This window comes from Meles meles, chromosome 17 (genome assembly GCF_922984935.1).
Source record: "Meles meles chromosome 17, mMelMel3.1 paternal haplotype, whole genome shotgun sequence".
NCBI classification, from domain to species: domain Eukaryota; kingdom Metazoa; phylum Chordata; class Mammalia; order Carnivora; family Mustelidae; genus Meles; species Meles meles.
The window spans coordinates 52322828-52345014 of NC_060082.1; the positions used below are offsets into that span (position 1 = coordinate 52322828).

The following is a 22187-nucleotide window of genomic DNA, read 5'->3' on the forward strand; positions in this document are numbered from 1 at the left end:
CCAGCTACTTGGTGAAACAGTCTTCTGGATGTTTTTGTGGAGACATTTTTTGGGTAAGATTAAATTTAGGTGGGCGGACTTTGAATAAGGCTGATTACCATCCACGATGTGGCTGACCTCATCCAACCCACTGGAGGCCTGAACAGCACAGATACGGATCTTCCTGGAGCAAGAAGGAATTCTGCCAACAGACTAAATGCCTTTAGATTGGAGTTGCTACTCTGCCCTGAGTCTGAAGCCTGCCAGCCTACCCTGCAGATTTTGGACTTATCATGCTTCCATGATCACGAGTCAATGTCTTAAAATAAATCTCAGTCCCTCTCTCTCTCTCTCTCCACACACACACACACACACACACCCCTGTTGGTTCTTCCTCGGAAGAAACCTGACTAACGCACCGTGATCTCATCTCCTCCTCTGAACACCTGCACCACCTGCCCCACTCATTTGTCATCACAGACTCCCAGGATGTTAGCGCTGGAAGGCTCTTCTGTGGCCACATGGTCCAGCCTCATTCCTAGAAAGGAGAGGCCACACAGGACCAGCTCCCAGGCTGACAGGCACCTGAGCGGCTGCAAAGACAAGCTGTGGGTGTGTTTTCTCCCTCACACAGGGCCACAAAAATAGAACTAGACCCGGACTGAGCTGCTGGTCTAGTCCTGCCTGGAGACAGGAGCCTGCATTTTGGAGACCCGCTACTTCTTTCCAGTTGCTTAGAAGTGTGCCCACATACGCAATTATCTATACTGCTGTAGTCCGTGTGTTATGTTACTGTTTTTAGTCCTCAAAGTGTCTCTGAAGCCTTCCCCAACGTCACCTTCCTCTGGCCTGGAGACGCCAGCAACTTATTACAATGAAATGTCTGTGGGCGATTAGTGGATTTACTAATCCTTCCCCTAACTGGATGCTCCAGTGACTCTGGAAGAAGGAAGCCAATGCTTTCAAAAAGGCTGCCTTAATGTGAGTTTCTCCTTCACCAACCTTACGGCTCCCCAACAGAAGGACAACTCCAACACATAATTAAAGGGAAAGGAGTTCAGATAGCAGAGGGAAGAAACCACACACGCGTCACGATTACTGTTAAAGCATGCCAGCCAGTGGGGAGAGCGGCCCAGGCGCAGACACAGCATCCACTGGACTGGGCAGGCTGTCCGTCCCAGCTGTCCTTTGTGTCTGAATAAGTGGCACTGCCTGTGTGGCTCAGGTGAATGTGACCGGTGCCCTGGGGTGTCACTGGCCATCCCTAGCCACCCCTGCCTCTGTGTCTTGACAGCAAAGCCACTGGCTGACCTCCCAGTCCTGATGGGTTGGAATGGTCTGGATGGCTGAGGGGGTCAAATGTGGTGTATAAAGGCCACCACCCTTGGGAATCAGGGGGTGGGCTGTGAGGTCGGAGAGACATTGCTCAAGACTGAGTCTCTGCAAAGCTCCACGGGAGCCAGCTACGGCTGGGAGCTTAGGACTGTCCCTTACCCGTGCCACATCAGGCAGACTACCGGCTCAAACCTTGGAGCCCAGGCCTCCGACCCTGCAGACCTCTGGTCACCTGACTGGGAATGCTGAGCGGGCAGAGGAAAGTGACAGCCAGGGTCCTGCCTGCCACACTAAGGGGGGTGGGGGTGGGGCGAACACTTCCTAAATCATGCAGCTTCAAGTGCCATAGGGCAAGCACAGGGGCCTCCCTGGAGGCCGTGGCTAGGTGTCGGCTAAATATTTCCCTGCCCTGGGATGCACTGGGCCCTGGGGGCCTGCACACCGGCTGCTAATCCTGACTCCAGTATCTTCTCTCAGTGAGCACTGCTCCAGGAGGAAATTTTTTTTTTTTTTAAACTACTGTCAAGCAAGTGGGTCTGCCTGCTTTGAGGCCTGAGCAGAACCTGTACTTAAAAGCTCTGCTTGGAGGAATTCTGCAGAGTTGTCAGTCCTCCTGTTGTCTGGAGCTCACACTCAGCCGGGTCCTATCTACCCACTGCGCACAGCAGCCGCAACGCCTACGGGCCACGATACTTCCAGGGATCCGTGAAAATGTTCCAATTTCAAGTCAGAAGAAAACAGACTTTAAAGTCTAAGAAAACATTCTAATACGTGATACCTTTAAAGTAGCATGGTTGTAAACTGTAACTTTTAACTTTTATTATGGAGGAAGGCAGACAAGGCCAGAGTGCCTCGAGACCCCCGGAAGTCGTAATGTGGGTCTGCATTCAGAGAGGGGTTCACGGCTGAGATGTGAAGTTCTTTGCTAGGAACGCCCCTGGATGGTTCAGGGTCCCCCTGCCTGTCTCCGCATGGCCAGGGAGGTCCATGGGACCCCTGAGCTGGGGACCATTCTCTTGTTGGTGCCTGTGAAGCCCCTTGAGCCCCAAGCTCTGGCCCCTGAGGCCCTCACCTGCACTTGTGTCTTTCCCATTGCTCAGGATCTGAGGGGTCGCCGTCCATGCGGGGTTTCCGGGTCAGCTCTCCAGAGCCCTCTTGCCCAGGAAGGGAAGGCTCTGGGAAGGGAAGGCTCTGGCCAGAGAATCCGCATCCCATCCCCATCCCCCCGGAACAAGAGGCGAGCAGAAGGCCTTTCTGGAGGCCCACTTCCTGTAACAGTGCGTTTCTAACCACACGATCTATGCAACCCACACATGCTCTAGAGTCTTATCAGAGCCACGACCTGACACAGGACAAGAGCTCTCGTGGTGCACCCCCTCCCGGGCCCTGCATCTTTCTGGCATGTTCTGCCCTCCTGGTATTAGGAATGGCAACCTTGGTGTGCCTGTGCCCCAAAAATGGCAAGAGCCTGTGTTTCCAGGAGCTACTGGATTTCCACACTGATTTGCTTCCAGAGAAGGCAGCTACTGCCTCCTCTTCGCCTGCTGGAAAAGCCCGTCCGTTCGAGCCCGCCCCAGCCACCCCCAGCCAGACAGAGCACAGAGAAGGCCTTCTGGAGACTGCCCCCACTCTCCCATCCATCTCTCACTGAACTGCTCTTTGGAGGGAGGGATGCCTCTGGGCCGAGGGCGGGGGAGGGTACGGGGGCGCTCGTGCGTCTGACTCAGGCCCGGGGCCCGTGTGGCATCTCCGTGTGAACTCAGCATGGCTCTCCAGGGTGATCTGACAAGCATAACCTTTAGAAGCATCTGCAGCAAGCCATCTGGCGTTGATTTTCCAGCTACCCCCTCTGAGGATTCCCCAGGGCTGCCAAGTCGAAGTCATTCTTTTCTGGACGTGGCAGCTGTTCAAGTGGGTCACCTTGCCTTTCCATAGCATTTCGATGGCCAGGGGACAGCCTGATGAAAGGGAACGTACTTTAAGGTCAGTGGCTGGGATTGTTATGAGCTGCTCGGGGGATCTGGGGAACAGAAGGTGATCAACAGGACCGCCGTACAGTCACGTCTGTTCTGCAAATCATCCTCTTGACTGTTTTGTGGCTACAAAACCCAGCCCAAGGATCTACAGAAAGTGGAACGGAGGGCTCTGTGAAACTCTAAGGCTCTGGGCGCCATATACATGCAGAGGAGAATAGTTTGGATGTTCCCAAGAAGCCATGCCCACTCCCAGCGGGTGTCCTCCAAGCAGAGGGAGACAAGGCAGAGATGCAGAAATAAAAGAGTAGCTTGCTTGCCAGGTTAGCTTGCTTAGCTTAGTAGCTAAGCTTAGCTTAGTAGCTTGCTTGCCCCTCCTAGGTGTCACAGTGATGCTGAACCCAGAGGCAGGCCTCAGCCCTCTGCACATGCTGGAGTCATCTCAGCGGTGCCATGACCCTCCATGAGCGGGCTCAGCGCTCCCCATCAAAGAGCATATGGTCCAGTTCCACTGAGAATCCCCGCTCCCACTAGTACCACGTGATGGAAACCAGCACAGCCAGCGTGCCCATCACGGTGACCAAAGCACAGGCTTTGTCAACAGCGCAGACGTCCTGCTTTGGGGCTGGCCCGGTGTGGCGCGGGCTGGCAGCTTTGAGCCAGGCCCACCCAGGTGCACCGGCTCGGGTGTGTGAACTCCATGTGTAAATGGTTCCTGGAGGGGCACGGCACACAGAATGGCGCGGTGACGGGATCAAGGTCACCCAAGGAGCGGTCACCTTGGTGAAGTGCTGGTCTGAGTGTCCTTGAACTTGTTCATGTCCAGTCGGCTCACCCCCACCCATGACCCTAGCATCGTGAAAGCAGGGTAATGCCCAATTTGGCCATTCTGACCTCTCTCCTCCTCTACAGATCCCGTATCCAACTGCCCGATAAGCAAGTCCAGAGCGAGGTCCCCAGGCAGCCCCGTCCAAAGACCGACCCTGCACCTAGACTTCACCCCCAGGCTGAGGCGCCACCAAACCTCCAGATACCCAGTCAGACCCTGGGCTTCACCCGGGACGCATCCCCGCCTCACACTTCCCACATCCAGTTAACTCCAGGGCTACGGGTAAGAGAGAACACTCACACAGAGCCCACTCTGCGCTGCGCTCAGGTCTACACACCTGACACGTGGGACTTCATGTAACCCTCACAACAACCCCGTAATTTGGGCTTTGTGGTAATTCCCACTGTGCAGATGACAAAACTGAGGCACGGAGGCTTCCCTAATGGCATAGAGCCGGTATGAACCCACTGGTCTGGTTCCAGAGTCTCAACCCGTCTCCCTTCTCTGCAGCCTCAGTAAACCGGCCTGCTTCTGGCTCTTGGCAATGCCTTGTCTCCACAGCCTCCTCCCCGTCCCATCTCACCAGGACCACAGTGCAGCCCGCTCACTGCCCCGGGCCCCTGGATCGGAGCCGAACAGCTTTACCAAGATGCACGTGTGGTCATGCTCTCTACCTGCTTCAGATCCTGGAGATTTCTTCCACACTGTTCAGCATGACTTCCACGACGCACTTCCACTGAGCTCTCTGGCCTTCGAGCCACTCCCTCCATCCCCCACAAGCGTGGTACTTCTGCTCAGGGTCTCTGCCCTGGGATGCTCACCCCAGCCCCCAGCATGTGTCCAGTGAAGGTCTATACCTCCGTCAAGCCCCGACTTCGCCGCCCCAGCCTCTCCAGCCTCTGCTGTCCTTTCCAGGTGGAGGTATGGGTTTCCTGCCCTGCACACTTGTCTCGCTTCTCCTACGCCACAGTGCACAGACTTGTACTAATCCGTGCACCTGTCTTTCTCCCTGGAGACTGTGACATTTGTCCACCCAGGGAGCTTGGATTATGTCACTCACCTTTGACGACTTGATGTTTGACACTCGACACCGGTCAAGGTGCGTTGAGAGACTAAATGATTCAGATCAAGTCCCTGACATGGGAACCACACACGCAGACAGAGGGAGCAGTGAGCGGCGGCCTTTTGGCCAGATCCTACCTCTCCTCCCTGCCACAGCCCTCCTCGGCCAGCCTGGCCGGGGCCCCACTCACCGGCCACCCTGGGCAACGGCGGGCACGATCTCATGGCTGGCACGGAGGGGCCGCGTCCGGGCCTTCATGCGGGCTCGCTGCAGCAGATGCTTGGCTTCCTCATGCCTGGGGCTCCGCACAGACTCCGGCTTGGGACCAAAGGTCCTGCAGGGTGACACACCGGCCAGAGCAGGCGGGGGAGGGATTAGAAGAAAATAACACGGATTAGAAGGGCTTTCACAGCATTGAGCTCGGCTGTGCCAGAAAATGCCCTGCATGTGCAGCCTTCCTTGTCCAGCTCCTACACAGAGGGTGCGGGCCCGGGGTCTGGGGTCCTGGGCCTAGGGTCTGGGCGATGGCCCTGAGTATCTCTGGACATGGCCGGGGAGCTGGCCCGCCTTGGACATCTGCTCGGGGACCGGACGCAGAGATCCCAGGAGGATCTAAGAAGGGCAGGGAAATCTCCAGATTATTCTATTGTTCCTTCCCTGGGCAGGCAACGGGAGTTATCCGGGAGGACGGGGGAAGGGCCTGGCATTGTCAGACTGGGCCCGTGCCCAGCCAGATGGTCTTTACACACATCACCTCCCTCTCTCCTTCTGCCTCTCTTTGCACCCACACGTACCCATGCAAGCCCCCACCGCAGACACGAGGAGTCAGGCCTCAGCCCGTCGCATTCTGCTCCTTGCGGGGAATGACATTTCTGTAAATCTTGGTGCTTGCTTGCCTCAGTCCCCATCCAAACCCGCCAGGCATCAGCTCAGGGCTGAGAGAAGTTAAGCTGGACCCACACCAAGTCAGCCAATGGCTTGATTTGCGTAATAAGGGTCCTCTACCAGCCCTCCCCACCTACCACTGGGGCCTCCCGGGCCAGTCCAGAGCCACAGTCCAGAGCTGTGGCCCTCTTTCAAAGCCGTCTGGCAGACGGTGACATAGAGCCCACACTAGGGTACAGAATAACGGCAGCCCCACAACCTCCCACTGACAAGCCATTTCTCTCCGCCGAGCTCCCTCTCCCCAGCCAGGCTGGCCCAGGGCAGGTGTGCTCTCTGCTTGACAGATGAGGATGTTCTGCAGCAGACACGAACATTTGGCACATGGCTCAAGGTCGAACATCAGTGGAGAGCAAAGCAGACGATCGCCAACCCCCCCTGCCTCCAGTCTCCTTCCCACACCCTCTGTCATCTCCTTCCTCCCGTCCCTGGATACCGGGGCAGGCTGAGAGGGCTTGTGGCTGGAGTCACACTCTTTGATGTGACTTCAGCATCCCCCCGCGGCTGCCCCTGTCCTCGCTGACACAGATGCTGGGCTGTCCTCGCCAGGGAAGGTCCACTAAATGAGAACCCAGGCAGGTAGAGGCTCGGCCAGGCTTAGATCTCAGATGAAAGCCCCCCAAATCCTGTGTCTTGCCCACCGCATGGGTGACCCCAAGAAAGGCGCCTGACTGGAGGAAGGCAGCAAGCAGTTTCCTGGATGACAGATGACAGATATGAGTGGGAAATGGCACAACTCTGGAGCCTCCCTGGGACATCCTTGGACAAGCTCGGGCAGTCTGTGGTCCTTTCTTTTTCTCTTTTCTTGCCTATTCTTTTCTCTTCTTGCCTGCTTTCGTCTTTCTTTGTTGCTCATGGTTTGCACCTAACCTTGCTTTGGGGCCCAAGGGAAAAAAAAAAAGGACTGTTAGAATAAAGGCACCATCTGTGCATATGAACCCTGGCAAGGCCCAGGCACAGTTTTGGAACGAGGCGGGTTTACTGGAGGGACGTGAAAGTGAATCTCCAGGCCTGCGGCCCCGTGAAGCCTCCTTTGGCAGGGGAGACCTTGCTCTGCACGGCTTCCCAGGCAGGCGGCCCCTCCGACGAGCTGCTGAGAGCAGCTGTGCTCCCTGGGGCTCCTGCTCCGACAGCAGAGATAATGAGGTTACCAGCCTGAGAGACGCCCCTGCAGCCGTGGGCCGCTGGCCGCCCGCCCACAGGCCCCGAGGCTTCCGGTGACAGCTGTGCTTCCCCGGCTGTCGGAGGGCATTTGTCACAAGACCTGGTGGGCAGGCAGGAGGGCCCCCAGGCAGCTGGCCAGATGCTGCCAGGACTAGCCTTGCCCCCAGGTTTTCAAGCCATTTTCCAGCTTTGTTGCTTCCTTTCTGCTCCCTCTACTTGGAGCTGTTAATTTTTTTTTTTTTTCTTTTTTTCATCAGCTGCCCTGCTTTGGTTCCTGGCAGACAAAGCTGCTTTCTCCACTGATTGGAAAAGTAAGGCTTTTTAGGCTCCTGAAGGCATCCGTGCAGTGATAAGCTGAGCAGGGAGGGGAGTGGCAGCCCCCCCTTCACAGATGGCAGTCAAGGTCAGCAGGGCAGGCACTCCTGGCCCTGGCCAGCCCTGTGGAGGGGGAAAGGGCTCGAGGTGGGGGCCCACGGCTGCAGGGCCGGGGGACATGGAGCCTCTCCCAGCCCAACTACCTTCCCTGGAACCATCACTGCCTCTTGCCCGTCTGCCCCAGGGGTGCCAGTCCTGCAGCCTGACAGGTCCAGACTCTTCCATCCGACGAGGCTTTCCTGTCTAGTCTGGCCCTGGCCTCTGCCCAGGGCACATGGCCCTAGAGCCAACCCCTTCCCGTCCCGGTCTATACCCTGCGATCTCAGCTCCCACATTTGTGGAAATTTCCTGGAAGGGCCGGGGCCGTCAGTGCATGGCTACACTGAAGCAATTCCATCTCAGAACAGATGGCGTTGCTACTCTCCCGAAAGCTTTGCCTGTCTGGGATTCATCAGCTCAGTGGGTAGGGCACAGGGATAACATGGCTGAGCTCTGTTCCTCCCTGGGCCTTAGTCCCCCCGTCTGCAAACAGTGGGAGCCGGACAGCTGCAGAGACTTGCGCTGCTACCCTGGGAGCCCAGGTCTTGGCCAGGTGGTCTGGTGGACTCCCACGGGCTGGGGTGGGGGATTTTGAGGTCCTCTCCCTGGGGAGTTCACATCACAGAGCTTTAGTTACCAAGGAGCAACAACACCTACAAGGAACTAATTGTTGGGGCACCTGCGTGGCTCCGTGGGTTAAGCATCTGCCTTTGGCTCAGGTCATGATGGGGTTGAGCCCCGTGAGAGGTTCCCTGCTCAGTGAGGAGCCTGCTTCTCCCTCTCCCTCTGCATCACTACCCCCTGCTCTGCCCATGTTCTCTCTCTCAAATAAATAAATAAAATCTTTTTTCTTTCTTTTTTTTTTTTAAGGAACTAATTGTTGGGGACAGCTAGAGTACCACAGGAGTACTCTGGCCGTTCCCTCTGTCCCTCCAACCACCAGTGTCCCAAGCTGATTGCAAGGACAAGGGTGGCCTGTGCCCTCATCTGGTCTCTCCCTCTAAGCCAGTTTCCTGGTGGAGAGACAGGCTTAGCTCTGACCTCAGCTCCCCTAATGGCCAGAGGTGGAGATCGCCAGTCAGGACAGCTACCTCGCCTCTCCTAGCCCAGGAGGGAGGTCAACAGGACAGAGTAGGCTCTTTCTACAGCCATTATTATCCTGGTTTAAAGTAATAAACTCCAGCAAGTCTGGGTCTCACCCTTTGATCCCAGGAACACGAATTAGGGAAATAATTTGGACTATAAAGAGATCTGACATTTCCTAGATTCCAGGATCCATAGGCAAAGGGGAAAGGTATCACATACAGGACATATATAAACCTTCCTGCCCGGCATTTGTTCCATCTTTGTATTCGATAAAGCTTCTAGATGACCGAGGGCCGAGCTCTCCTTCTGTCACACTGTGTGCAGTTTCCCCAAGTGAGGGGAAGAGAAAAGGCAGGCCTGAAATTGAGTCCTGACTCCATGTGGCCTGACGGTGGGATGCTATCCTGGGGACGTTATCATTGGCGCCTTCCCCCTCGAGGGCGGCAGGACACGGCCAGGCTGGAGCAGAGCGCGGGTTCCAAGAGTGGTTCTGGAGCAGCCTGACCAGGTCCTAATTCTGGGCTGCCCCTTACAAGCGGGTCATCCTGGCAGGTTACTCTGGGGTTAAGCGTCAGTTTCTTCATCTGCTAACGAAGGGCTCAGCTGAGAAGAGACTGAGCTCCTTTTAAAAGGAGCCAGCTACTGGGTAAGTTTCAATCAGGTTAACATTCACTACTCCTACTGCTGATATTATTAGGGTTATTTATTTTAAGTTACTCTCTCCTTAGGAACAAAGGATGGACTCCCTAACCGTGAACTGAAATCCCAAAGAGATGACATTGTCCTTGTCTGCAAGGGGAAGGTACGTTTGGAAGGGAACCTGTTTTGAAACTCAAGAAGGCTTGGTGGTTTTACTCGGGACCACTCTCGACAGGGCTCACCGAGAAGGTGATGCCCGTCGAATGGGGAGCCCGAGGAGACTGATAGCGGAGGGCAGCTGCTGCCCAGAGAATTAACAGTCAACTTCTCACCAGAGAAGGAAGAGCCGGTGTCCTTAAGAATGGTTGCTGTCTCACTGAACACCTTGGAAAGGATCTGGGTGGAGGTGAACAGAGCTGCCTTAAGACACCAACTTCTTACTTGGGGAGAGTAGGGCGGTTGGCCTTGCTCTTGCCATCTTGAAGGCTAACAACTTCCCTAGGGGGCGGCCCCTCTGGGCAGCACTGTCTGGCCTCCCTGTGCAGAGCCAGGTGCCCAAGACTCCCCCAGATAGGAGGGAGAGTGGCTAGCTCAACTCCAGAGGCCAGGAAGGAGGGCTTCCTCTTCTTGAATGTCAGCCCAAGCCCCCACAGGTGGTCTAGGGCAAAGCAGCTTTCTGCAGCCTCTGTATTCACAGAGACTGGGACTGTCATGAGGTTTCCATGTGCGGCGTGTGGGCGAGTGTGGTCATGATATGGCATGAGCGCTCCAGGAGGCACGAGCGGTGCATCAAGGCTTCAGGCGTTCGGGTTCTTCCTTCTCCACCCAGCACTTAGAACCCTACATAACCGGGAGCACAGTATCGGAACACTGGTGAGTGGTTAAGCTTTTCTCTTTAGGTGTGCTCTTGGCGGGCTTGGGAGCGCCAACGGGGCTGTCCTCCAGTTCTCCTTTGCGCCTGTATATCTGAGTCGGCGGGCAGGATGGGGGGTGGCTGGGGAAACGTAGGACAGGCTACCCCTTCCTTCCTTCCCCACTCCCTTGCCTTGGGGTATCCTCAGGTACCCCTACAGCCCGGAGAATCCTGGGAATGTGCTAGAATGCCTCTTCTCCCATGCTCACCCCCAGGACTCATCAGGACCCCAACCCTGGGGGCTCAGAAGATCCAGAACCTGACCAGTCAGCCACAATGATCTCCAAACCCTCTCACCAGCTGTGGAGCACAGGTGCCAGGCCACAGGCCATGGCAGCAGCCCCGCAGTCTAAAGACACGGTCGTCGGACAACGGACGGCAGTGGGTGCGGCAGGAGGAAGGCGGTGAAAGTCAGTCCGCTTCTTACCGCCCTACTTAAAATCTCAGTTCCAAACCTCTCTGTAAATGGAGAGCCAGCCTTCCCATCTTGTATCCTGTAGTATCCACGCATCCCGCTTCAGCCTTCTCAAAAGCATTCCCCCAGGCCCTACGCACACGGGGCGACCCGTCCTGTGTCCATCCCGCTCCTACCAAGCCCACCTACACCCCTGCCTCTGAGCCTCTGCCATACGTTTTCTGAGGGCCTGTTCCATGCAGCTGCTTGGCAGGCACAGGGCCCCGGAGATAAGGTCGGCACAGTTTTGCCCCCAAGGGGCTCCAGGAGGAGACCCCGCAGCAGCATCGGCCAAAGCTGATACAGGTGAAGACGGCAGTGAGCGCAAAAATGGGCGATTCCCTCTGAAATCATACACAGCGGTGGGTTCACAGGATGCTCTCCGAAAATGCTAGTTAATGTGTTAATTTTTTAAAAGCGGGAGATCTAGCAGCTGTGGGCCTGACCCCTTGAGCCACAGGCCAGGCCTCTGAAATCCTTGGGGATCCCTGCCTGCCTCCCTTCGCACTGGAGTCTATGAGTTGCTTTGGGGCAGGGAGTTTTCACCTCCAGCCATCCCAGCAGGGGCCGGAAAACTGGAACCCGCTAGGGTATGGGCCTCTGCAGGCTGGGCCTCTGCCTTCTCTTCTCATGAAGAGCTGGGGGGGGGGGGGGGGGAGGCTTCCTCGGGCCTCAGCTTCTGAAATGGGCACGATTCTGCCACAGGGATGGGGAAATCAACAACCTGGGAATCCTCTGAGTTTCCTTGATCATTACAGCACAAAGGAAACACAAAGACCCTCTTCTCTCCATTTTCCCCAGAGCTGAACAATCACTACAGCCTTCAGGGCACCAATCCCCTGCGGAAGGTCCTGATGGAGCCGGAGTCGGCCTCAAGGGGGCGCCCTGGACCTGCTGCCGAGCAACGCAGGTTGCTTTTGGCTCAGACTCCCTTTCCCGCCTGGGGTGAGGATTGCCTTGACTACACTGCCCCCCTGGCTTCACGGATGTTTTGCACAAGCCGGGTCAACTTGGGATCCTAAGGCAATCTGTAATCCTGATCTGCTCTCTCAGCGCCTCCAGATAGGGAAGAGGCCGAGCTGGTCCAGGCCATTTTATCAGTGAGGGCGGGATGCCCACGGGCTGCTAAGCATGGAAGAGGGCAGAGCCAGCCCTGAGCAGAGCGCTTACCTGTCTCGGACGGGACCAGTCCCCCTCAGCCCGTGAACAGGTGACCGACAGCATGGCCCCCATCTGCCCTCTCTGAAGTGCTTGCCTGCCACGTCCTCCTCTCCCCAAACCAGAACTCCACTCCCCAAATCATCTCAACAGTGCTTGGGAGAGAAACAAGATTAGCCCATGGAGCCTGGCACCTCCCATTCTTTGCCCTTCCCTGAGAATACCTCGCCGGCACTTGGGGAGGCAAAGGACCCCCCCCCCCGCCCCAGATCCCTAACTCGAGGAGCGGCCTGTGGGGCACAGAGAGAACAGTTGGGGCAGTGTGGTGTGTAGGTGAGCGCACAGACCGTGGTACCAGGCAGCTCTGCTGGCAAACCCTGGTTCCCACACTTACTAGCTGTATGACCCTGGGCAAGTCACTTAACCTCTCCCCAAAGGGGCCTCTTTGTCAGGGACCAGGAACTAACTGCCACAGTTAGTTATTAGGATAAAGTGAGGATGTGGGCAGAGACTTGGCACAGGCCTGGCACCCAACAGGGGCTGGGAAAGGGCGGGGCTGGCATGGTCTTCCAGAGAGAAGGACAGGCCCCGGCACATTCCAGCTCTCTAGGACTCAACCCGCTCAGTAGAGGGGGCTGCCCTGGGGTCAGGGGATGGAGGTCTCCTCTGCATTTGGCTCTTAGCCTTCAGGGTCCCGGGGCACCTCTGGTGTTCCCGCAGCATCTCAGGTCTCCCACCTGCAAGGCCAGCTGCCTCGGAGACTGCCCCCCAACAGGCCAGCCTGCACATCGTGACGACCGTCTCAGGCTCTGCGGTGACCATCGTTTCTGATCGCCATGCAAAGCGATAACAACTATAGACAATTATAATTAAGTACAGGTCGGACTAATATGGCCAGTGGGTGTTTGATTGCAATTCTGAAAGACACTGATTCTGGACCGGAGTGCGAGGCTGGAGCTTCTCTGTGTCACACCCGCAGAGGAGATCAGAAGACTCACTGCCAGAGTCTGTCCTGACCCCCTGAAGGATGGCCACCGAGAAGTTCGGCCACTACGGCAGAACACAGCCCTACCCAGGGCCCGGGGCCCCTCCATACAGACACTAAGTCCCCAGGACGCTCGTCCCATTAGCACTGCTGGATTACAGAGTGGAGAGAAGCAGACCTTATTCCAAGGTCTCGGGGGAGACCAGTTAAAAGGGAAAGTTGTCAATAAACCTCCCCCACTGAGGGAACAGAGGGAGCCTGCAGTGTCTTAGGGACAACTTCAATTTCTGCCCAGGAGACTCAGGAATAGAACCAATGAGGACTCTGTCCAAGGGGGCCTCCAGACAAGGCCGATGTTTCTCTCATCCCTGAACTAGGCACGTTCCCTGGCCCTTGGGCCTGGGTGTCTGTCCAGGAGGGGCCTGACTGTGCACTGCAGGTCGGTGGGGCACCCCAGAGGCCAAAGTTTTCCCCAGGCCAACTCCATGCCCAGATATATGCTGGGCACAGTCCTAGAGCTCACTAAGACAACTTCTACATACGCGCGCACACACACACGCCCAACACACATACACACACATCCGCACGCACCTACACCCAACCAGAACCCTCACATGCTGCAGGCGGCCTGGCAGTTTAAGCAACCACCCAGAAACCCCATCCCAAGGGTTGCACACAAACGCCATCACCGCACAGGACTGAGGGGGCGTCCCTTCCTTCCCCACAGTTGAGTTTCTCCTCCTCTAAAATGCATATTCTTAGTACTTATTATCCACGTTCTCCTTTCAACAGCGAGCTCTGGACAAAACCCCCAGGGGCGACACCCTGCGGGGGGGCACACCATGGTGGGGGGCGTGTGAGAAGCGGCACGCGGGAGCGGGGGCGGGAAGAGGAGGCCCCACCTCACAGGACTCGAGGTTCGTCTGCCCCAGCTGCCTCCTCCGTGGCTCCCCAGGGAAGGAGGACGGGATGGGGAGGAGCTCAGCGGGTCACTAGGACCAGTCCTTTCTGCAGTCACCTTCCTCATTACGGTGGCCCGGCTACCTGGGGATCTGGCAGAGGGGAGTCAATGATGCTTCCAAGTCATACATAATGAGCAACGAAGGAGTCAGGAAGGCCCCTCTCCACCAGGCCCTTGGCCAAGGCCACAGCAAAGGCCAGTTGCCAAGCAAAAGCTGGATCGCCTGAACTGGGGCAGCCCTCGGTTTGTGAGCGGGGGGCCTCTTCCACATTTTCTGGAAGGCAGGTCAACGGGAGTGGAATTTATGCAGGGAGTGGCCTGGGAATGAAGCAGCAACAATGCTGACCTCTGCTCTCCACAGAAGCCGGGAGACCCTCACCAAGGGATGTGACTGTGTAGCCAAGAGCTGTGAGCCCAGAGCCAGGAGCTCGCTGAAGACAGAGGCCAACCTCTGAGCAGACCCAGGGGTGGCCGCTCAGAGCCATGGAGCCCACATCCTGCCAGGACACGACAGTCTAGAGCATGGCCCCACTGCCCTGACCACCCGGTGCACAGTTGCTTGGGGACGGTGGTGGCAGGGTTGCAGCACGCCTTGGGATGTCACAGGTGAGGTCGGAGGAGGCGAACCCCTTTACAGAGCCAGCAGCAGACTGGCTGGGAAAGGAGCTGTGGGGGAAAAGCTTTGCAATCTGTGGACTTGCCCTAAGGATTTTCACAGCCATTGTCTCCTGATGGCCCCACCACAGTCCTGGGAAGGAAGCCAGACAGTTGCTATGTGGGCCGACTTCAAGAGACCGAGCCCAGGGCCGGGAAAGGACATCCAGGGACGTAAAGCGGGTCATTGGTAGTGCTCTGCCACTGCGTCCTGTGCCCAGTGGTTTTGCTCGAGTAGTGGCCAGGCACCCATGGGGACTGGGGGGGAAGGACAGCTTCTATGGGGTCTCAGATATGAGGATCCACAGTGGCCCGCTATTACCAGTCTGCTGGTGCAGGGTGTGGGGTCGTGCCCGCCCCTGGCCTTCCTGAGCCCTCCCACTCTCCTGGTGCTGGGCAGACGAGGTGGAGCCCAGTGAGGAGAGAGGGAGAGGACGCGTGCACCCTGGGCTCTCACCTGCTCTGGTCTGAGTCCTGGAGGGAGACGCCTGAGTCCCAGTCCACGTCCCCTGCTGGCCGCTCTAGGACACAGAACAGAAGCAGAGATCAGGGCGAAGCCAGAAACTGGGCTCTCAGCTGCCGCTTCATGAACACGGAGAAGAAAGTTTTCTCCAGGAGTGGCTCACTCCTGAGATAAACTCAACTCTACTCTGGGTCTCAGCCGAGGAAGCGGAGGCACAGCCTGTCACGGTGACCGCTGGTGAGCACTGCCATGGGCCATAGGGACCGTGTGGGTCCTCTCAGGTGTGGGTGAGGAATGGACTTTTGGAGTGGCGGGAAGGATTTGTAAGAAGGCTCTCTCTGGCCTGAACAGTTACACATCCCAGCAGAGCGGCCGCCTGACAGAACGCCTGCACTTTCGGGGGGGGGGGGGGTGTCTCCACCAGGGGGCGATGAGGTCCACTGGGGCTGGGGGCAAGTCATCGGAGGAAGGTCCAGGAAGCCACTCCGGAAAGCGGAAAGCGCTGTAAGCCACAGGGAAGAAATCATGGTCGCCTCCACCCCAAGCTCAGAGGGTAGCCTCCAGCTGGTCTGGGGGCTCACGGGGGTCTTCAGCAGGCGGCTAGCTGGGAGGTGGTAAGGAGTCTGTGTCAAAGCCCAGAATAAGAGGACATCCTGTGGAACGCGCTGGCCGGCGGCTGTGCTCTTCTGCCTTTCCTGCCGCACCCCTCCACGCGTCCCCTCTTGCCCCTCATCTCCTCCCGGACTCCTGCCTTTTGCCCCCTCCCCCAGGCCTACAGAGTGAGCCTCACCTGGTGGGCGTCTGTCCCAGGACGGAGTCCAGGCTGGGATTCCCATCCTGGGCGGGCCTTGACCCCCCACATTTAACGTCTCTTGCAGCAGAAGGCGGTTCCTCTCCACCTGGTCAGACAGGGATAAGGCACTGCCCCCGGTGCCCAGAGCCCCCAGCTCTGCAGCTCGCCAGAACCCCCCCAGCAGGGCTGGCCTGGGAACAAAGTCCTCCTCGCAGGTCAGAGACAAGCTGTCCAGGTCTCCGCCTGTACCTAGACCATCCTGCAGGGCGTATGACCTTCCTTTCCTCAGATTGGGCATGTGGGCGACCTTGTTACAAGGCCCAGGGCCCCCAGGCCGGCCTGGGGCAACTCTGTGAACAGGGCTCTCTTGCAAAGAGCCAGGTCCTGGCAGCAGACTCCTCTCATTGTCCAGCAAAGCCCGTACTGCTTCTGGAGGCCACAGGCCCCTCCCGTTCCAGCACTCCAGCCCAGGAGAAGGCGGCCTGGGAGGTCTGGGAGCCCCGTTCTGTGCAGGTTCCTCCTTGTTGATACTACTGTCCAGCTGCCCATCAGGGAGATTCTGAGTGGGGAGGACTTCCTCCGCATCTGGCAAGGAAGACCGCTCCGACAGAATCCCAGGTGCGCCCGCCTTGACTCGCCTGCATTTGGGTTTCTTGGATGGCCGCTCATGAGAAGTGAGGCAGGGGCTCACCCCCTGTTTGCCCGCTGACATTCTTTCCTTCAAGGCCCTCACTTTGGACTCCAGCACAGAGGGGCCTTGGATCTGCATGCCCCATGCCCTGCCATGCTGGGGGGCCATCAGGCTGGGGGTTCTGTCTTCCAGAGAGCAGGACCAGGGTCTTGGAAGGTGTCCATTATGCAGCTGTGGCTCCTGGCCACTTCTCTCCACAGCTGAGGTCATCTCCATGGAGCTGGCTGTTCTGCTCCCTGTTTGGGTCCCTCTGGAGGAGAAAATAGACAGAGCTCCTGAGACCCAGCATGCGGCCAATAGCTCTAACAACCTCCTGGGTCCCCAAAGTGCCTTGGTATCGAGTCCTGTGCAGATGTGAACAACCCGGGGACAGAACTTTGAAAAGTGCAAATCACTAGATGGCACAAATAAGTTATTGGGTTTTTTCTTCCAATTCTGAGCAGTGTTCTAGTTTTTTATTCCCATTTTACAGATAGGGCACAATGAAGCTTCAAACAACAGCCAAATGTGGACCAGAGTGACAACAGGGGCCAGATTTCCCAATCCCTGGCCCCCATCTTTGCTGACAGGCGCTCTCAGGGGAGGATGTCAGATCTGCTAAAAAGCTAACAGACTCCTCCCTTTCTAAGGGGAACCAGAAGGGATGAGGGACTTTGGGAAGATACCACACGGGATCTGACCCCTGGTTGAAGGTGCCTCCCTGTGTATAAGCCACAGGACAGTAGCACGGGGCTGTGCTCCGAGGGTGGCCACGACCAGTCACCAGCTCCTAGCCACATCTGCTCTGTGCCAGGCAGGCCTGCAAGAGCTTTCAAACACCCTCTCTCAAATGATCCTCACACACTCTGCCAGAAGGGGATTATCTTCCTCCCTTTCACAGAGAAACTGAGGCACACAGAGATCTGGTCACACGGGCTGAAAGGAGGCTGGATTTGGAATGCAAATCTCCTTCTAAGGCCAGGGCTCTTCAAAGCAGTCAGCGATGGGGTGATTATTAACCCTCCCCCCTGCTCCCCTTATTCTGTCGATGAGAATATCCAGTCGGGAGAGGTTAAGTGACTGGCCAGAATGACACGGCTCCTCCGTGGCAGAGCTGAAGTCAGTGTCTTCACAGAGTGAAAGTGAGCCCGAGATTTTACTCACCAAGCGGTTCGGTGCACTAATATTTACCCCACTCGCCGAGAAAATGCTCCTTAAACACCGTGCATTTAGATAGGTCTCATTTGAAGTAAACCGCACGTATAAAAATTCATATTTACATGAATTACAAATTAGGAGTGAATTTTTCACTTCGGATAGGAACTAAAGTTCACCGCAGGATTCTGACATGGCAGGTCCCTCCATCGTCGTTCACTACAATTGATGTATACGTGTTTCTGGAATGTGCGTGGTTCAAAAGGCACCGCACGCGTAGGGCAAATGTCACATGAGCCCTAAGCCCGCGGAGCGCAAGGAGTATCTTCACGAGGGCGAGATGGTTTCCTCCGCCAGCTGGTCTAGAATTCACAACTTTCTCTTTGCAGCGCAGCCGCCGAATCCTCTCCTCTCAAGTTCAGTTCAGAAAGCAGGGATTCGGGGCGACGCCAGTGAGAGGACAAGAGCTTCCTGACGGGCGGCCCTGGCACCGCACCGCCCGAGCCCTGCGAGCGCGCGAGCCTTGCGCGGGGCTCCCCGGGGCACCGGAGCCTCCCGCGCAGCCGGCCGAGCCCGGGGTCGCCTCCGACTCCCACAGGCTGACGCGGGAAGGACGCGCAGGGCGGCGTCCCCGAGCCCCTGCCCGCTCCGAGGCCGGGCTCCCCCTCCCCGGCCTCCCCTCCGCTCCCCGAGGCCCCCCTCCCCCGCCGCCCCGGCCGGCCCGGCGCCGCGCTCCCGCGTACTCACTGGGGGCCGCCGCCCGCGGGCCGGGCCGCCGCCGCCTCGGGCACCGCCTCCATCCCGCCGCGGCCCTCCTCCGGCCCTGCGGCCTGCGCCCCGGCCGCGCGGTGCGGTGCGGGCCGCCGGCTGCCTGCGGGTCCGCGGGGGGAAGCGGGCGCGGCCCGGGCTGGCAGGCAGCGGCATGGGCTCTGCCAGCGCCGGGAGAGGCCGAGCCCGGCGCGCCCCGGGCCGGGAGCGGAGAGAGGGAGCGCGGCGGGCAGAAAGGCGGAGCAGCGGAAGGGGCTGGAGGAGCGGGGCCGGGCCCCCACCCCGGCCTCCGCCGCCCTCCGCTCCCTCCTGCTCCCGGCGCGGGCGGCCGCGGGCTCCCCCGTCCCGGGGAAAGGAGGACGAGCGGGGCCGGGGCGCGGGCGCGGGGACCGGGGGGCTTCGGGGCGCTCCGAGGACCGCGCGGGGCCGCTCCGGCGAGGCTTCGGGGCGCGCGCGGCGTGGGACCCGGCGGCCCGCGAGCCAAGGCGAGGAAACGCGGCGTTCCTGCCGGCTCCGCGGGAATGCGTGTAACTCTACCCCGGCGCTGGCGAGGAGGCTCGGCTGTCCGGGTGGAAGCTAAGGAATGCCCTTTGTTTAGACAACTTTTCCAGAGAACTCGGGCCCTTCTCTCCGAGGTGCCCTTGTCTCGGAGGTCAAGGTCATTCGTTTCTGCCTTTCAGAGGCGCGAGGGTACCCGGAGTGGAGGCGGGTTCCCTCATCCTGCCCTGCCAGCCGGAGAGCCTGGGACCTGCCTTGCCAGCCCCAGGGATAGGGGCGGGTTCTCAGAGCCCTGGGGCCTCCTGAAGGGACTTTACCACTTTCTCCACACCTGAGAGGAAGTAGCCGCAAAGGGCTTCACCTGCCTCGAGCAGCCCAAGCCAACGGAGCTTTCTTTCTCTTTCCACCCAGAGGGAGGTAAGGAACCTCACCTGTTTCCAAACATTTGTCAACAAAGGACAGGAAATAGTAAGAGAGTTAGGTCCCAGGAGATTCCAGAAATCTTTGCAAAGGGAAAAGCGCTCATTCATCGTTCCTTCAGCCAGACAAGCTTCTCTCAAGTATGGATTGGGCTCCTGTTTGTACTTGTGTGGTCCGGTCACCCTCTAGATGACAGGCACAGCAACAAGACCACACAATGGGCCCAAGTGCCTGAACCCGGGTGGCGGTGACCGTCGGTTTCCCCAGGAGGCCTGGCTATTGAGTGAGGAGGCCTTACCCTGTAGTAGGTGGGGGCATCTGGGCAAGGCACGAGTCCCCCCACCCCCGCCCCAGAACCGAGAGCAGCTGTCTGGGGAGATGTGCTGCATTGGCCTTGGGCTGACTCAGGAACCTGAGAGATTATCCAGGGAAAATCCTCTATGTTACAGAACAGGCCCAAGGTCACACAGCTCTCCTGTTGGGTGGTCTCCAAAGTCTGGGGTCAGCGATCTTGCAAGTGAATCCCTATTTCCTTCCATATTCCCAGACCAAGCTGTTCCTCCAGCAGGCCACTTACCACCATTTATGAGTACGGATCCCTTCGTAACACAGTCATGTGCCATTTACGGAGACTTAGGGAGGCACCGTGCACCTGGCCTCGGGCTAAGCATGTTACATTCTTTATCTCATACAGTCACCGTAAAGATGGGTACTGTTATTGTCTCTTTTCTACAGATTATGAAACTGAGTTAAGTGATCTTCCCAAGATCACGGAGCTCGTAAGTGGTAGGCTTTCTAGCGTTCGAGACCTTCACCTCAACCACACCACAGGGTGTGGCCGACACTGTGCCTGTGCGAGTTGAGTGTGGAAAGAGTCAGTCTGAAAAATCAAAACATTGTCAAGTGCTGTGAGAGCAAAAATATGCTTGCCGCCCCGGTCTAGCCCTTCTAGTCTAGATACTTTCTGCCTTCCTTACTCCTGCAACCCAAGGTAAAGTTCTGGAAACCTGTTAAGACCTCTTCCTCGCATTCCTTGACTGGCAAGGTCAAACCCAACAACAATACTCTCACCGTTATTGGGGAACTTCTATGAGCTAAGAGTCTCCATATAGGAACCCTGAGATCTTTACAGCAATCCCAAGTGAGTGTAGTGTATCTCTTTGGAGATAAGGGAATTGGGGTATAGAGAGGTTAAGAGACTTGCCTGAGGCCACACGACTAATCTACTCAGAATCTGGATCCAGTTCTCTGGGGCTCCCAAATCTTCTGCCTTCCTTCCTCTTTTCAGAGGCATCTCAGAGCCCAAACTCCAAGAGGCAAGTAACTTCATGACTCCTATTCCCCACCCCCAGAAGTTAATGATCTGTAAGGCAAGTTTGTGAAAGTTCCAGCAAAAGCTTAATGTTTAAAGGAAACCTGCCCCCCCCTTTTGAGATGAAAATAATCACCTTCAGTTTACTCATTACATTTGTTACTTTACACTTAATATAGGGGGATTGGTTTTCAAAACCTACAGAGGTTTTAAAAGCCATCTACACGTACCAGGAAGCCTATCCTCAGAAGCTATTAAATTACCACAACAGTCACACGTGGGAAGGTATTTCTCATTCATTTGGATTCTCTTTGGTTCCGCAAACATGCATTGAGTTTCTACTACGCACCAGGCACAGGAAAGGCAAAATATAATACCCACAGGCCCCGTCCTTGAGGAATTTCTGGTCAAGCTGGGCAGGGGAGGGAAACAGAAACTTTCCATGTAAGCTGTCCCCAGTCAGGCTAGGACAGGGTGGTGGTGAAGGTCTGTTGGCAGGAGCAGAGGTGTGTGACTGAGGTGTGTGTTGGGCGGGAGGGGTATCACGGAGCGCAGGGTCTTGGACAAAGAGCAGGTGCCAGCCAGACGGGGCTGGGGCAGGGGGAGAATTAGCATAAACACAGGCAGCCAGTGTGGTTCCCCTGTTACTACGTGTAAAAGTTACACTGGAGAAGGCAAGGACAGGGCTGAAGCTGCAAAGCAGGGGTGACGTGGCCTGCTGGAGGGCATCTGGGGTCCGGGTGAGGGGCTTGGACGCTGTCCTGTGAAGTGGGCGTCCCTGGAAGGTGGGCTACCTTGAGCGTGGCCCCTTATGTTCTGTGTATCAGAATCCTTCATCACTGTGTTTTGGAGGAACAAAAATACAGAAAGTAGCAATCACATAGCCTTCTTCCTCCATTTGAACAATGAGGGAAACCCACCATCCCAAGAAGCCTCCCTCCACTTAGCTTGGATGGAAACACAGCCTCTCACGCCTCCTCCCCGCCTTCCCTCAGCATGCTCTGAACACGCAGCTTTGAACGAGGAGCCGTGTTGGATGTGGAAATCACGTTTCACTTAGGATAAAGAGATGGGTGAGAGATGGTCCTTCAGGTCACACCATTAGACGTGGGTGGAGTGGGAATGAGGTGGGAGGGCGCCTCTGCTGTCCCTCCACTGTACCGTCTGGAGGAGCTGGTCACCCTGTCTTGGACATGGGGCACATGACTGAGGAGCACGCAGAGGCCACTGAGCCTGTCGGCGGATCTTGCGGATGCTGTTCCTAGCTCCAGGGTCTGCACTCAGGCTCTTCCCTTTTCCTTCCAGCAGAGGCCCAAGAGAGCCCTGGGACCTGTCTCCTCCCTGCCCGCCTCTCCCCTGCTTACTCTCCTGCCACTTGCCAAAGGCCTGTGTGGACGCTCCTGGGACACCGGTGAGAGGCTGAGTCCAAGGTCTGCTCATGGAGATTCTGACTCTGGCGGCTGGAGTAAGGCCCGGAACCAGCCTTCTAACGACCCAAGTGCTTTTCGGGCCCAGTCAGGTTGGAGAAGTGTCCTGTGTTCAGACTCCAACCCCTTCGT

At 57.3% G+C, this 22187-nt stretch overlaps 1 protein-coding gene across 2 annotated transcripts in view; it reads right to left on the reverse strand.

Annotated features, from left to right (window-relative positions):
• KIAA1614 (KIAA1614 ortholog) overlaps positions 1–19263 on the reverse strand; it is a 37342-nt gene extending 18079 nt beyond the window's left edge. The window contains exons 1-4 of one of the 2 annotated variants that reach the window (XM_045983129.1): positions 18378–19263; positions 15803–16746; positions 15007–15070; positions 5370–5513 (exon numbers count right to left, since the gene is read on the reverse strand). In XM_045983129.1, coding sequence (XP_045839085.1) covers positions 5370–5513; positions 15007–15070; positions 15803–16746; positions 18378–18430 — 1205 coding nt within the window. In that variant the 5' untranslated portion in view covers positions 18431–19263. Of the gene's footprint in view, positions 1–5369; positions 5514–15006; positions 15071–15802; positions 16747–17639; positions 18315–18377 lie in introns of those variants that run through there. The other variant, XM_045983130.1, reaches the window with a different exon arrangement.
• Between the last annotated feature and the right edge of the window lie 2924 nt (positions 19264–22187).